Source organism: Protopterus annectens, chromosome 14.part0 (genome assembly GCF_019279795.1).
Source record: "Protopterus annectens isolate FY-2018-M chromosome 14.part0, PAN1.0, whole genome shotgun sequence".
Taxonomy (NCBI): Eukaryota; Metazoa; Chordata; order Ceratodontiformes; family Protopteridae; genus Protopterus; species Protopterus annectens.
In genome coordinates, this window is record NC_056748.1 from 849,179,094 (window position 1) to 849,195,901 (window position 16,808).

At 37.3% G+C, this 16,808-nt stretch overlaps 1 protein-coding gene across 1 annotated transcript in view; it reads right to left on the reverse strand.

The window, feature by feature from the left end:
* LOC122789291 (phospholysine phosphohistidine inorganic pyrophosphate phosphatase) overlaps positions 1-16,808 on the reverse strand; it is a 1,206,440-nt gene that overhangs the window by 670,098 nt on the left and 519,534 nt on the right. Inside the window, exon 5 of the mRNA XM_044056603.1 lies at positions 4,087-4,179. Coding sequence (XP_043912538.1) covers positions 4,087-4,179 — 93 coding nt within the window. The remainder of the gene's footprint in view (positions 1-4,086; positions 4,180-16,808) is intronic.

Consider the following 16,808-nt stretch of genomic DNA (forward strand, 5'->3'; position numbering starts at 1 on the left):
GCTACAACTCATACCATACATTTTGGCCACAGAACCCAGACCGAAATACAAAAGGCAGGGGAGTATCCATATTCATCAAGGATACTCACACCTCCAGGTTAGTGGAACAGCATGATGCTTCAGAGATCATCCACGTGCAACTAACAATGGGCAAAACTGCTATTCAAATTATAGCTTGCTACAGATCACCCACCATGTCCCAGGACCCCCACTCTGCATTCCTGGAAACACCGGGAAACATAAAGGTCCTACCAAACACCCTGATACTGGGTGATTTCCATTACCCAAACATTAACTGGGAGAACTACTCAACTACAAACTCCTTTGCCCAACATTTCCTAGAATTTATAAACTCAAACGCCCTGGATCAATTGGTCAACATCCCCACCAGAGGTGACAACATATTGGACCTGGTCATCACCAACATGGGCGACCGGTGTTCCACACTGGAGGTCAACCCCTCGCTGGTTAGATCTGACCATAAACTAATCACTCTGGATATCCACATTCCACCACCACCCCCGGTCAAAGAAACCACCATGAAAAACTTTTCAAAAGCAAACTTCACATTACTTAAGACTGAGGTGGGAAGTTTCAAAGCCCCCATGCTAAAGGATAACACTGTCCAATCTGTAAAATCCTTTACTAATGCAGTCTACAGGCACCTACAAGAATGCATGGATCATGCTATCCCAAACAAAACCAAGACTCACTCCTCCAAGAAAAGGAAACTAGTCTGGTGGACCCCTGCCATAAGCAAGCTATACAATAGAAGGAGGAAACTAGTACTTAAAATAGTAAAATCCCTAGAAGGGAAGACATCCCTGATCAGTATCAGCTAGAAACTACATTCCCTCATAAAATCATCCAGGGCTAGCTTTGAAAGAAAAATTGCCATGGACTCCAAAGATAACCACAAGGCATTCTTTATCTATGTTAAGAATCTAAGTGTCAATTCTCATATCTGCTTGGAGTTAGTGCAGAATGGCACAAAATACACTAAACTGACTGATATAGCCAATATCCTGGCAGACAGGTTAATTGCAAACTTCACCCCCAAAAGGGACCATAACTATACCGGAAGAATGCAGTGCCCCTGAAATCACAGACACTGAGGTTATAACAGCCCTCTCCAAAGCCAAAAACACAACATCAATGGGACCGGACAGTGTCCCAGGCTGCATCCTACATGAGCTCAAAGATGAACTAACCCCACACCTAAACACACTGTTTAAACTCAGCCTCTCCACAGGCTATGTGCCCACAGAGTGGCGCACAGCAACGGTTATTCCGCTCCACAAAGGTGGAGCCACAACAGACCCCGGGAACTATTGCCCTATAAGCCTGGCTAACTTGGTCTGCAATGCTATGGAGCGCATCATCATGGATCTCATTAACAGAGACATTGGAAACCTCCAAAAACTGGACCCTACCCAGTTCGGCTTTGTTAAGGGCAGATCATGCCTCCTAAACCTGGTGGACTTCTTTGACACAGTTACCAAGGCTATAGACAAGGGAAAGGTGGTCCACACAGCCTATCTAGACCTTGCAAAGGCCTTCAACACCATTCCCTACTCAGGTATTATAGAGAAGCTCACCAACCCGAACATAAACCCCTATGTCATGAGATGGGTTGCCAGCTGGCTCACGGACAGAAGCCACATAGTAAGAGTTGTGGGAGCTAGGTCTGACTCTAAACCGGTTACAAGTGGCACTCCCCAGGGCTCAGTCCTAGGACCCCTCCTGTTCGGCATATACCTTTCAGAGGTACAGGCAAGCACAGGAGGACTATGGCTGACCAAGTTCGCAGATGACTGCAAATTAGGGGCTATAATTGACTATCTGGCTGACACAGACATCCTCCAAAAGGGTCTCACTGAGACATATACCTGGTGTCAAAGCCATGGCCTCAAGCTAAATGCCAAAAAGTGCATAGCCATCCCCTTTGGAAAAAACAAAGTACCCACAAACTACCACATAGGTGGTAGCCCCCTAAATATGGAAGATGTAATAAAGGATCTGGGGACCCAAGTAGATAGTAACCTCTCCTTTGATAATCACATTGCCAAGTGGTTAGAAAATCCTTCTATGTGGCCCATCTAATCACAAAAGGGTTTGCATCCAGATCGAAAGAGGTCATTGGGCCCTTCTATGCATCACTCATCAAACCCATCATAGAGTACAATGCCCCATTTGGGATGTACCTTACAAGACACCTGCAACAACTGGAAAGACCACAGAAGTACCTCACCAAGAGGATCACTGGCTTCAAGCAGATGCCCTATGCAGCTCGACTGAAGAAACTCCAGCTGTACTCAGTTGCATACCGCCTACTCAGAGGTGATCTCTGCCTGACATACAAGGCCATGTCCAACCCAGAATTGATGGACATGCTCCACCTAAAGAAAACCATATCCCCTCAAGCCACACGCTCCAGGGATCTAAACCTCACCACAACAATAAATAGGACATGCTGGAGGGATAGATTCCTGTCCCAGAGACTTCCCATGCTCTGGAACAAGATTCCAATCTACATTAGGCAGAGCTCCTCACTAACCCTCTTCAAGAGAAACCTTGACGAGTGGATGGGAAACAGAAAGTTTACCCCAGGGATCACTTCAATGGCTCTGCTGGACAGAGGCACAGGGAACAAATCTAAGGGGGCGGCGAAAGCCAACCCTTTCTGGCTAGGCTTATAAATGCCTTTGGGCAGATAGCCTAGTACCTACCTATGAACCTATGAAACTATATCCAGTCTGCATCTGGCAGACAGAGAAGGATGAACTGCACTATGACCCTTTAAAAGGACTTTCTGGGATAAGTTGGTTTAGGCTGTTCTGATCAAGTATGGGCCTAATATCCTTGGGTTTTTTTTGGAACTAAAAAGCCGCTTGAGTAAAAACTGGATATTTGATAATCTGGTAGGGCATCTTGCATGGCTTTAGTACCAGGTTTATATCCTCTTTTTTTGCTAGATTCTTTTGATGGGATGTGTGAAAAGGAAAAAAGTGGGTAAGTGAAGGAGTTGGAAGGCAATTACATTGACTCAGGATATTATTGTGAAGATCCACTTATCCCATATGATTGACAGCTACATAGGTAAGAAACATACCTCTCAATTGTACAGATTTTCACAGAATGTGCAGATTTTTGTCTCATATTTTGGTCCGTTTTTCATAAAATTCTGGTTTTCTGTCAAATTAATGGCAAATTATTAAAGACTGGAGTTAGAAAATAATGACAGACATTTGAGTTTCAGACGTCATACCCTTCAGAAAATTCATGCTAATACAAAATCTGTTATTTTATCAACTTTCTAAGTTTGTAAGACCAATATTTCAAAATTGTCCTATTTTTGGGCCTTTGTCCCACTTTTATTTATGGCTTTGCCCAGATTTCTTGCTCTAAGAGGTTGAACGGTATGGTAAGAGAATGGAAAGTCTCCAGAATGGGACAGTAGAGCAAGGTATCTAGGATAAGATTTCTTCCCCCCCATACCCACATTTGCAGTTGATTGTTATGACCTCTGAGCTTGTGGCCATTCTGGGAGTTACCACAGTCATGGTGGCCCCCTCTTCACTGCTGTTGGTCACATCAAAAACAAAGTTGACATTGGCTTAAATTCATTCAGGAGAATAGGCTTTGTAGCAACAGCTGTGAGTGTTGCTCTCTTTTTCTATTTTCTTCAGTTTATTTTTAAAGGCCACACCACAATATCTACTGCAAGGTTCCTTTTTAAGAACTCTATAAAATGCACCCAGCCAAGATGATGAAGGTCAGTATTGCCACCTGCAGCTCTCACTGCACTACCTGCAGAATTATGAAACAGTTGCATGGTGAGGTTAGCAGTAGACAACACTCTTTCCATCTGAGACTGCAACTTATACTTCATGTCTCTATCAGGCAGACTTGTCTTTATTTCTTTTATTTATTTATTTATTTAACATTTGTTGACCAGGAAAGTCCAAGCCATCACTACTGGGACCATGATAAAAATTAGTTATTGCATTCATTGGGATTATCCAGGTTAGAATAATGTCAAATAAGGACAACAGTATAAGCAGTAAATGAAATCAAACATCTTACCTCATGTGGTTCTACTCCCATATCTGCCAGTGCAGCCATAAAAAATGCTTTTGCTGGCTTTCCTACGACTTCACCTTGAATATCACATGCATACTAAAACAAAACAAAAAGATGAAACATTAAAATAATATTTATTTAGAAACATAACCGGATAACTTCAGCATTTTTTCCAACAGCAAGTGAAGAATAAGTGTGTCAGACCCCTCCGCTACTAAATATTATAACAAAATTCACACAGCCACTAAAAGAAAAAATGAGCTGCAAGTCTCTGATGTATCTGATCACATGATCCCAGGCATCTTAAAAGCATTCAGTTAGTGGCCACAACCACATGGAGGTTATCACTTACAATAAGGGTAGGGCACCTACCAATAAATACTGATACTCAGCAAATTGTCTTCTCTATACCCAAGCAAAGTAATATCAAACATGGCAAGCCTGTCAGGTGAGTATCCCCTTTTATAATGAGTATAATTTGCTCTGACAGTTAGTACAGAGGATTAAAGCCATAAGCTGTTAACAAACTGCTTCCAGTAGTCCATGGTTTGATTCCATCAACCTCCATCTGTGTAATTTGTAAGCAGACAGTGCTACTGGGCTGACTGTGAAAAGAGACACTTGTGTGCAGGAGGATTACCCAGTTAACAAAATGAGAAAAGAAAGAAAAAACAGCAATTATTGAAACATGGCTCCCAAACCTTCAATCATTTTCAAGTTGTACTGTAGAGTGTGGAATACTATTTCACTGAGGTTTGGCAGAACTGTAATATTAAAAAAAAAAGGTTTTCACAAGTTTCTTTGCTTATAGCTTCTTTTCTATGGCTTCTCTGCCTAAAGAAAAATAGAAAACATGACCTGCCTAGTCAGTCTAAATATGTTCCCATCTGTTCCATCTTTGCAGAAAACAATCTATATCCAAGGTTATCATACATCTTTGCTTGTATGCTCCTGTGTCTTGCCATCTTACATGAACTAGAATTACAGTTCATTGACCAAGTTGCTTTGTGGTTCTTATTTTTTGAAAATAAATATAGTGTGGACTGTGACCTACTAATTAACCCTTTACTTTCCTTAATGTTATCAATATAATTTAGAATCACCAAAACTAAAAGGAGAGCACATGGTAGCATCTTGTCCACAGCCATTATCAAATACTGGCTGCACAAATAATTAAAATTGTGAAGCCTTCTCCAAGTATGCACTGATGCAAAACATAGTTAAAAGTAAAAACACATTTTCACAGTTTCAAAATTAAATATTAACCATTTCATATAAACAATTTCCAGAAATGTAATTTCAATAATGCATCTGCATTAATTAATGCATTAATGCATAATGCATAATAATACATCTGCTGGTGTACACGTCTCATCATGAGGAAATTTAACATTAGAGCCCAAAAACATGGCGGAGGAGCTCTAAATAATGATTTAAGACATAGCAGGGGAGATCCATAGAAATAGTGCTCACTGTATAAGAAAAGTGTACAGCAAATTAGCAAATTGGTAATGCCATTCAAACAAATACTATGTAAAGGGTGATGAAGCAGATATATCACTGAGCATGACAAAGCCATGTCATACACAGTGTGCATGTAAATGGGTGGTCCCATGTGCAAATGTCTTGTATCATAATTCACGTCTGTCTTCACTAGTCCATATGGAACATCGCAGCACACACAGTAGCTCCAAGTAGCATTGCTGTGTGGGGCTGAAACAACTCAGCACAGAAATCCAGAAACAACTCCTAGCACACTGATAATGCCCCCTTTCCCCACAGCACACAACTACAGTGCAGTAACCAGAAGTAATATACCATGGTCTGAACACAGTCCTTATCCATTGCATGAAGTGAATACACAAACTGCTGTAGATATAAAAAGCAAACCCTCTATGACCATTAAATACACTACAATACTGCATAAAAATTCAGTGGCACACAGACACTGGAGGTCTGTGTGCACATGGCACAGGTAGTCACATCAGTGCAATAGTAGTGGTTACAAAGACCATGTTGTGAGCATCAGCAGTATTGTGTATCTTTGTATGCATCTATGTAAACAGTATGATATCAATTTTACCTTATCTAACCTACTGATTAAATCATTTAAAATAAGAACTCTAGCAATCCTAGCCTGGGTACCATGTATGTGAGAGTAATGAGTAAACAAAAGAGAACATGGGTCTAAGAAATCAAATATATCTATGATATTCATTAAATCTATAATTTTTAGTAATTCTTTAGCTGGTGCAGTAATTTTCCTTTTCAGCAGCATTAATATCTTCCTCTTTTAAGATAGTTAAAATTACCAGCTAGTATAATGCTGCACCTTAAAGTCTGAACAACCAGATCTAAATATTTAACAGTCCTGACCTCTATCCCAGGAATCCAATATAAATTGATAAGGGTGTATAATTTTCTGTTAATTTCCAGTGTTATTGTGCAAAACAGCCCTTTATCATCCTTATAAAAATTAATGATCTTGGGCGTAGGTAAAGTATTTCTCTATAAAATGGCCACTCCTCTTTTGTTTAAATTCCATCTTTTACAACCATTATTTAAACATTAATGTTCAAAGAGATGCATTTTATATACAGCATAAACAGTGTGTCATATAGCTAAAAAAGTCATAACTACCATGTAAAAGTTATACTTTATAATCATTTTACAAACCTTGAACTGTATAAGTAGCATTGTGAAAAACTTCAAATTTTGAATATTCAATTTGCAAGTAAAAATAATAATAATAGAACACAAAAAATATAGGTTTCATTAATATTAGCCATAAAGTTAAAAAATACATTCAAACACTACACAGAGTCTGAAACTCCTTGTTTGTATAGTATAGCTAAACAAACAATCTCACCTATCAAACAGGGAAGAATGCAAAAGTACATCCTCTCTGGTATTATGAAACATTTGGTAATGTTAAATAACAATGTAGACAAAAAATAAATAAATAAAAATCAGCCCTAGCTAAAGTTTCTCCAAAAAACAGAAGCTTGAAAGAAATGTAAACTTTAATCAGAAATAACTAAGTCTATAATAACAATCTTAAATACCATTTAATGTTATAAAACTAAATTTGTAAACCCATAGTAAATACACCTAATATCCATATAATCATGTATACAATGTTAAAGAAATGCAAGATGCAATTAGGATCACAAAATAATTATGAATATATAACTTTACTTTATATCTCATTAAAAATAATACAATTACTGTAAATATTATGAATTATTTTATAACCTTCTTTCCTTATGTAACTATTAGTCAAAATATAATATGCAATCTAGTAAATTAATAATGTATGGGAGAATTTGAAAAAAAGAGTACTATGAATAAGACATTTTTAGATAAATGAAGAACCAATTGTTTATATATTCACATAACTAAATAGAAGTTATAGATAAACCATCTATTAACTATAATAGAGTTAAATGTTCAAGGATTGAAAAGTATGAGAGATCACATCTCAACAATATAATACCAAATAGTATTAGTCTCCGAACTTATGGTAAATAGATGGATGTACTATGACATAAAAATTGTGATGAATTTTAATATAATCAATATAAATATAAACCATTCACAAAATAGCTCAGAATATCTTAAGATTAAATAGTGACATCCTCTAAGAGTGCTAATATGAAAGTTGAACAATATGACAAAATTTAAAAAAAAAAGCTGTAATTTATGTGACTCTGGAAGTCTATAGTACTAGTATTTGTGTTTGGATAATACCCAACAACTGAGCAGAAGGGTCTTTTGTGTATTACAGTAGACAATTTCCTGATTATGTTAAGTGTGATATGAAACTGAGAAACATATGAGCATTACTGCTACCTAACAATTGTCTAGCCAGAAATATTTATACATGTCTAGAACGATAATCAGTCAGTCTCTGGTGTCATAACACATTCAGTCAAAGCATTAATCTGTAAAGTTACAATCAACTAAATTTCCTTTGAAGCAAGCAAATGTTTTAAATCTTTTTCCATGTAGTACAAACAATGCAAGCAATATTGCAATTATTTGAGGTGTTTTAAACATAACAGAGAGGAAAAAAGCATTGTCTAATCCATTTAGTACACATCTACAATCCTTAGACACTAATGTCTCCAAAAGACACTGGACCTAGTGCTCTATATCACTGCATTCAATAAAAATCAATAAGTTTAAAATAAATCAAACTTTGCTGTATCAGGCAATTTTCTTTTAGGCAAAACACTTGTTTGATCTTTGCTTTAGTCTAATACATTTTAACTTTAATGATTAAGTATGGAAATTCCATTAGCTGTTTTAACCTTAACTGTAAAGTATCCATTTTCATACCTTTTGCAGATCCCTGCCATAAGGTGTACACATTGACATCTAGTGTTATTAAGGGAAACTGCTACTAAGAACACTGCCGTGGCAATCAAAATACTTGATACCTCTCAAACATTTAAAGCTGCTGAACTCCTATACAAGATCCAAGTCTCCCAAACACAAATTCCCAATATAGAAATACTTCCACAAGTAAAATGTCACAAAACTAAAGCCTTGCGAAAGAACAAGGACAGCCCACACCAGAGGGAGACAAAGATACCTGTCCCTTTCTATTGACTGACACTCAACAAAAATATTGCGTGCACTCAGTGGGGAAACTCAAAAACTGTATCTTGACAGGATCGCTGAATATCATCAGAATTGTTCACAGACCGTCACAAACAGCCACAGTGAGAGACCCGCCAAAACAAAAGTTTAAAAAGCATACAACACACAGCAACCTCCCTCATCTGCCAAAGTCAAGGCTGACAAAAACAAATAGAGCACCACACAAGGGCAAAACACCTGAAACAACCACCACAATGGAAACCTCCATTCAAATGACATATACTGAGCACAAATTCTCACAACCAGACAATCAAATCAAAGTTCTACAAAACAAACAAAAGTTCACAGCACACACCAAATCTGCAGGGCCAACCCAACACCTGCAATACAAGTCCAACCACAACAAACAATCATCCGAGCCATCTCCAACCAAAACCAGAACCAAAGCAAACAAAGACAAGACAGGCATCACAGTCCTAACCACAGTTACACAAAAGCTCATGAAAACATTAAATGTATGCCCAAGGATTAACAGAGAAAAAAAAGTAAAAATATAGTAGATTATAAAGGTGTATACAGTGCAGACAAATGTAATAATAGTAAAGTAGAAACAAATCAACTCCACAATGTGCAACATAGCATTATTAACCAAAAGCAAAATATTAATAAGCAGAGAAAAAATATATTGAACTTTCAAAAGGAAAACATGGATCTTACATATGCAACTTAACATTAGGTATTGAAAAAGAACATGGTATGAGAATATCAATCACTAATAAACCTATCCATTTGTTTAGTATAAATGCTTATCCTAAAAAGTAATGAAATGATAACATCTAAATGGTACTAAACTACCTATGAAATTGCGATATGATTAATAAGCATAACATAAATAATTTACCTTACTGTAGGAAGATCCAGATTTTCCTTTATAATCTTGGCAAGAATATCTTACAGATCTATATGAATACAGAATTGAATGTATGAGAAGCTAAAAAAAGAATATATTTACATTAAACAAAAAAAAGTCATCAGTTGTCTTCCACCGAGATCTCTTGGTTCGTCTTTTAAGGAAAGAGCAGTTCAATCCATGTCTTCATTTTGTCCAAGGATGTTACTGACTTTTAAAAAAGAAACAACTGCATCCAAAGCTTCAAAAATCTTTGTTTCATGTGGAAGAAAGACCTTCAATCTACCTGGAAATAAGTGGACTTTAATTTGTTTTTTCTTTAGTTCTCTAATTAGGGGAAGAAAACATTTCCTTTTGGAAACAACTGTAGTGGAACAGTCATTATCAAAATGAACAATCCTGTCATCAATTCTGACAGGATATTTAGCCCAGGCACTTTTGAGAATTAATTCCTTGACCTGAGATGAGAAAAATCTGACAATTGTAGGTCTTAAAGTTGATTTATTTTTCATTGAAGGGGTAGAATACAGTGACCAATGTGCTTTCTCAATCCCAAAAGACATTGTCTCAGGTAAATCTAATACTTTGAGAAGCCAGGATGATAAGAAATTTGTCATGTTGTTACCTTTTATTTACTCAAGAAGATAAAATATTCTGATATTATTTCTATGTGATCTATTTTCTAGGTCATCAACTTTATTAAGAAGAGATGAATTTTGTTTTAATAAGAATTCTATGTTATGTTCATCTTCCATCAATCTCCATTCTACATCAGTTAATGAGTCCTCTATACCAGAAATTTAGGCTTTCTGTTGTTGTAAAGCTTCATGAATTTGGTCCATTTGCTTAGTGCATTTTTCTTTAAAATTATCCAGTTTTGCATCTATTCTGTCCATCTTCGATGACAGTTACTGGATAATGATGAGAAGAGACTGCAGTTCTTTTTTAAATGAAGAGTCCTGAGAGCTGGTTTTAAGATAGTTCATTTCAAAGTTATTAGTAAAGACAATTTCCAGATATGTTTGGACAGGAAAATGTAAGAATTTCAAAAACATTCTTGATACTATCTTAGATAGTACTTAAATGTGTCAGCATCTTTGTGAATAAGGCTTTTAAGATAGTTTTGTTTTCAAATTTCTAGTCAAAGAAATATAAAAATAGCAAAGCAGGCAAGATCTCCTGCTACCCTGTCAGCATCCTAGCTATGCCTTCTCTCATACACTGTACTCTTGTAGCTCACCCAATAAAGGACCTGACATCATGGATATGCACTTTCCTAAGCTTTATGCAACTAGTTTAGTGGATAGTGGATAAGGGTATCTTGAGACAATGGAACAATTGTCTAATGTTCAGTGACAACCATTTAATCTTTAAAAAAACAAATGCAGTATGACAGAGATGTATATACTATGCTTCTGGTATCAAAACTCTCATGTACAAATACTCAAAAATAATCTGAATATTAGAAACATACACACACTACAACTACCACACACAGTATGCATCCGACACATAGATCTACTTATACTGAGGCACTTAAATTAAATCTTCCAAAGACCTCAAAACCTGCCAGACATTCTAAATGAAAAAATCGGCAAACACGAAAGCACTCAACAGTAACAACAACTAACACTGCACATACAGCCACACTCACTGCAGCTCCAACTACAATCCAGTGCATCCTCAACTACCAAGCCCATAAGGTAAGACAATACACTACCCAGGTGTCTAGTCACAGGGGACTCCATTGTACAGCATACTGATGCCCCACTCACCAAGATGAACAAGGAGAAAATAATAGTCAGCTGCCTATCAGGGACCGGGAACCACAGAGTTATGCATGGACTCAAGTCATTGCATCATATGTACCATAAGAACAGAGACATTTTGAAGCTCTCAGATAATATGTCAAAGACTGGTATGTACCTGGCATACCTCTCAACTGTCCAGATTTTTGCAAGCTGTTCAGATTTTTGCTTCAAATGTTTGGTTTGTTCCTCATAAAATTTGCGATTTTCTGGATTTTTGTGGAAATCAATAAGGATTGAGTTCACTAAATAATGATGAGCAATTGAGTTTCAGACATCATATCCTTCAGAAAATGGATGGTAATACAAGATCTTTTCTTCTAGCAATTTTCTAACTTTATAAGAGCAATATATAAAATTTGTCCCTATTTTTGAGGCTTTGTTCCCTCATTATTTTTGGCTTTGCCCAGATATTTTGTGCTCAGAGGTTGAAGCCATGGTGCCTAGCACTGAGCAGCATTCTACCTTCATGAAGGATGATCCCACAATATGAACAGAAGATGACCAACTTTAATAGTTGTCTTAGTTTCTGGTTTCATTTTAAGGGGATACAATATTTTTCAGCATGGGAGGACATGGTTAATAAACCACATCGCTTTACCAAAGATGGACTGCAACTGTCCGTCTAAGCTTTCAAATATTGGCTAAAACATCATCCTCCTCCATAAAGCCTTTTTTATGCAATGCCAAATTGATAAAATTTCCAGCATAGCAAAATATAGCCAAGGAAATCTAAAGGTGTTATTGCTCAATGCCAGGAGTTGAGACAAGAGGCCCACACCCTCCAAGCTTTCTTCACCTTGGAGAATATAGACTATTATCAAGACATGGTTTAAAGCCACAGAGAATTCCTCAGTTCCCCAGCACTGCAACACTTCTGTGCCCTCCACAAATTAAGACCAGCAACTGCACAGGTAGGTACTAAAGTTGAGGGTGTCTCTATCTACATCAATAGCAAGCATACATCTAGGATAATTAAATAGGATGATGCACTAGAATTCCTCCACACCCAGATTATCATAGACCAACTCCCATACCATATCCTAGCAAGCTGCAGGTAATCTTGTATGCCCCATGAATCCCTCAGCATATACTTAGACTTACTGGAGTCACTCACTATTCAAACAAATACCATCCTCATGGGGTGCTTTAATTATCTCTCTATAAACTGGGAATCCTACACAACTACAAAATATGCAGGTGCAGAGATTCCCAGAATTCGTAAAAACAAACATCCCAGACCAGATAATGCATATGTCTACAAGAGCTACAAACATGGGAGACTGCTGACAACTCCCCACTGCATGTTGTATCCTCTCTAAGATCAAACACAAAGCAGTCTTCTTTGAAATAAAAGTTGTTAATTCAGTAACCCATGTAAATACTGTCACAATTAGGTACTACTCTAAGGAAACTGCCTTTTATTAAGCAATAACATGTCAAAATATCAAGTCCCTGCAAACCCAGATAACACAGCAATATAGAGATGTCTGTGAATACCAAAAGCAAGTTCAAAAGTAATTTAAAAAAATGAACCGCCCTACTGGGATCCAAAATTAAACAGATTGTACCATATAAGAAAACAGTCATAGCTAAAATTAGGAAGTATAACACCAAAAATGATAAAACTCTCCTATCAAACTGAAGAGACAACTAAGAGAATTAATTAAGTCCAACAAAGCAAATTTTGACCAAAGATACTAGATACTAGATGCTCAGCATGTAAATATGTTATATATTTTTTTTAATTATATCAATGGTGTTCCTTTTAGTCCTAAAGGACATTTTACTTGTGTAACATCTAATGTTATTTATGTTTTCAGATGCTCCTGCAGCCTCTTTCATGTAGGTGAAACTAAGAGAAGTTTTAAATTGAGACTGCAGGAGCACATTAGAGACATAAAAATGGAAAAAGTTGCTAGTCCTGTTGCCATGCATTGTAAGTTGTTTCACAATAGCAATCCAAACTCTCTGCACGCCAGCATCCTAGAACAAGTTAATTGGGGTGTTGGCAACTCTGAGTTTAAGAATAAACATAATTTATTATATAAAGAAAATATTTATATTTTAAAATACAATACTTTTAAGTCCTTGTGGGCTTAATACCGAATGTTCATGGAAACCTCTGATATAATTGTTTTCTAAATATAAGACAAATACAGTAGTTATGTTTTAGATATTAATTGTTTCATAACTGATGGTTAATATTTGTATAAAATGGCATTGTTTTTTCCTTACTGATGTAGTCCTAGAAGGCACGTCTTGCCGAAGCGCTAGAGATTTGAGACATTCTTGTTAATAAAGTACAAGCTGGTGAATGTTATATTTTTTATTGGCCTTTTTGTCGTATTTTCATACTTTTGGGACTTTCTTGTTGTATTTTTTCTTTTAAATGAACCACCCTGCTGGGATCCAAAATGAAACAGACTGTACCATATAAGAAAAAAGTCATAGCTAAAATTAGGAAGTATAACACCAAAAATGATAAAACTCTCCTATCAAACTGAAGAGACAACTAAGAGAACTAATTAAGGTCAACAAAGCATATTTTGACTAAAGATAGCACTCCAGGCCAAGGACAAGCATAAGGCCTTCTTCAGCTATGTCCAAAACCTCAAAGGCAGCACACAACAGTATGCTGAACTGCTAGCAAATGTAGCCACTTTCATGAAACTGGGAGATATAGCAAATCTTCTGATTGACAAATTCAGCTCCAACTTTAACCCCCCGTCACTCCCAGCCACCCTGAGGAAATACCCTCTAACATAGCTCTTCCAACTAATCGGTATGGAGCAGGTCTTAAAAGTGCTGTCCTACTAAGAATACAGCTTTGATGGGCCCTGATGAAATCTAAGGATGCCTCCTAAATAGCCAGAAATATGACCTATCAGGGCCACTAGTGTCAATATTCAACCATAACCTCCAAACAGGCTTCATGCCACTAGAATGGAGGACCACAAGGGTCATCCCCCCTACACAGCGGCAGGCCATCAACAGATCAAGGGAACTACAGATCCATTAGCCTGATTAGTCTCATATACAAAGCCATCAAACAATTAACATGGAAATGATTAGCAATGACAAAGGAAACCTTCAGACACTGGACCCAATCCACTATGTTTTTGTCAAAGGCAGGTTTTGTCTAGTGAACCTCACTGACATTTTTGAGAAGGTCACCAAGGAAATGGATAAAGGCAAAATGGTGCGTAGTGCCTACCTTGTCCTAGCTAAGGCATTTGATATAATACCCCACTCTGGCACTGTAAACAAAGTCATGGAATTAGGCACAAACGTCTATATAACCTGCTGGATAGCCAAATGGCTCAAAGATAGGACCCATTAGGTTAGGATTGGAGAAACCACCTCCACACAGAGGCCAATCGGCACTGTGCTGGGTCTGCTCCTCTATGGCATCTATTTCACATAAGTCAAGGCCAATGTCAAGGGCCTCTGGCTAAAGAAATCTGCATATGATTGCAAGCTGTGAGCAATCATAGAAACCCCTCAAGATACAAACACTTTACAGGATATACAGACAAATGACTGGTGTCAAAGCCATAGCTTAAAACTCAACACCAAAAAAGGCATAATAGTACCTTTTGTGACGTCAGCCACCCAGGGAAAATATCTCATCAATAAAGCATCCTTAAAAGTTGACACAGTACTCAGGGATTTATGGATTTGTGTAGAAGGTAACCTGGCTTTTGACCAACATGTGTCTAAGGTAGTACAAAAATCATGGATTTTGACCAACATGTGTCTAAGGTAGTAAGAAAATCAATATATAATGCTCACTTCGGTATCTGCCTGACTTTCAACAACTGGAACATCCACAGAAGTTCCTCGCAAAAAAATACAGGGTGTAAATACAATGCTCCCTGCAGAATGATTCAAAGCCCTATACTCTCTTTCCTACAGACTGCTTAGAGACAATTTATGCCCGGCATACACAGCATCCCAGAGCCCTTCCATAGACTTGTTCATGTGTAACCTGGACCAGCGGATGGGAAATCAGAAATTTATCCCTGCTCTGACAACCATGTCTCTGATGGACAAAGGCAGCAGTTAAATCATGCCCTAATTAACATACAAACCTTAAATCAACTTCTAAGGCAAAATAGCCCTTGGGATGCATCTGGGTTGCATGGTTAGGCTTATAAAGGCTTCATAGGTCATTAGCCGCATATATTATCTGTGGACTATGGAGTTCATTTACACTGAACCTTGAAATATTACTGTAGGAACTGGACAGACACTGTAAATTGATCTGGCAGTAGTTATCACATGACTATACATCCAAAGAACAGGCAAAGTAGGAGCATGAATTCTGGATATGGTGTACCTCTGTAGTGATAACTATAAGAAAAGTTTAAGATAACCCCTGATCAGTAAGAAGGTCTGGTTATCTAACTTTGTCAACAGTGGAAATCAGTATGTGAACCTTAAAGATTTAAAATGAATGAAGTTCTAACCAGAGGAATGGACTTAGGACCAAATAACATTGATTTGCATTTTGAAGAATTCAGTAATAGAGCACTGTCAGATAACCAGAGTTTGCAGAGACTGTATGACCTCCAGCAGACCAGACCAAGTCTATTTACCCTAGAATTAGTAGTTACCAATGCCTAGTTACCAGCATAATGAATGAGTGTAACCTTGCCACATCTGATTCACTATTAGAGAATTAAATAAACAGAGCATGACCAATTACTAAGGAGCTCACATTAGTAAACCTGTAGGTCATGTTCGTGCAGAATTTCTAGCTAACTGGGTGTGACTGAGCAGACAGCTCTAAAATCACATCAGATATTAAAAATCAACACCTCAGTTGGGTCTATATTATATGTTCGAAGTTTGAAAACTTTGAACGTTAAATAATCAAATTTAAATGTTCGAAGTTTCAAACATCGAACATATAATTAAAAAAAAAATAAAAACAGAACTTACCTGACTAGTGTAGGCAAGCCCCCCTGCATCCCCCCACACCCCCCGCTCTTTAAATATACCAACTCCGAGATCACACTATAGTGCAGTAAAGGGAAGATTTCCTTTACTGCACTGTAGTGCGGCCTCGGAGTTGGTATATTTAAAGAGCAGGGGTTGTGGGGGATGCAGGGGGCTTGCCCCCTGCCTACTCCTGTTAGTTTTGGGTTTTGTTTTTTTGTTTTTTTTTTTTACATATGTTCGAAGTTTTCTAACTTCGAAAATTTAAACTCGATAATTTAATGTTCGAAGTTATAAAACTTTGAACATATGATATAGACCCCCTCAGTCTTCAGTCCATCCATCAGAAGAGCATGTTCAGCTGAGCCGAAAATCACAGTCATGAAATCAAGTCACGTGGGGATATAACATGATTTAGTCTTATAAACAAAGCAGTGCTTACACAATGATTAGTCTAA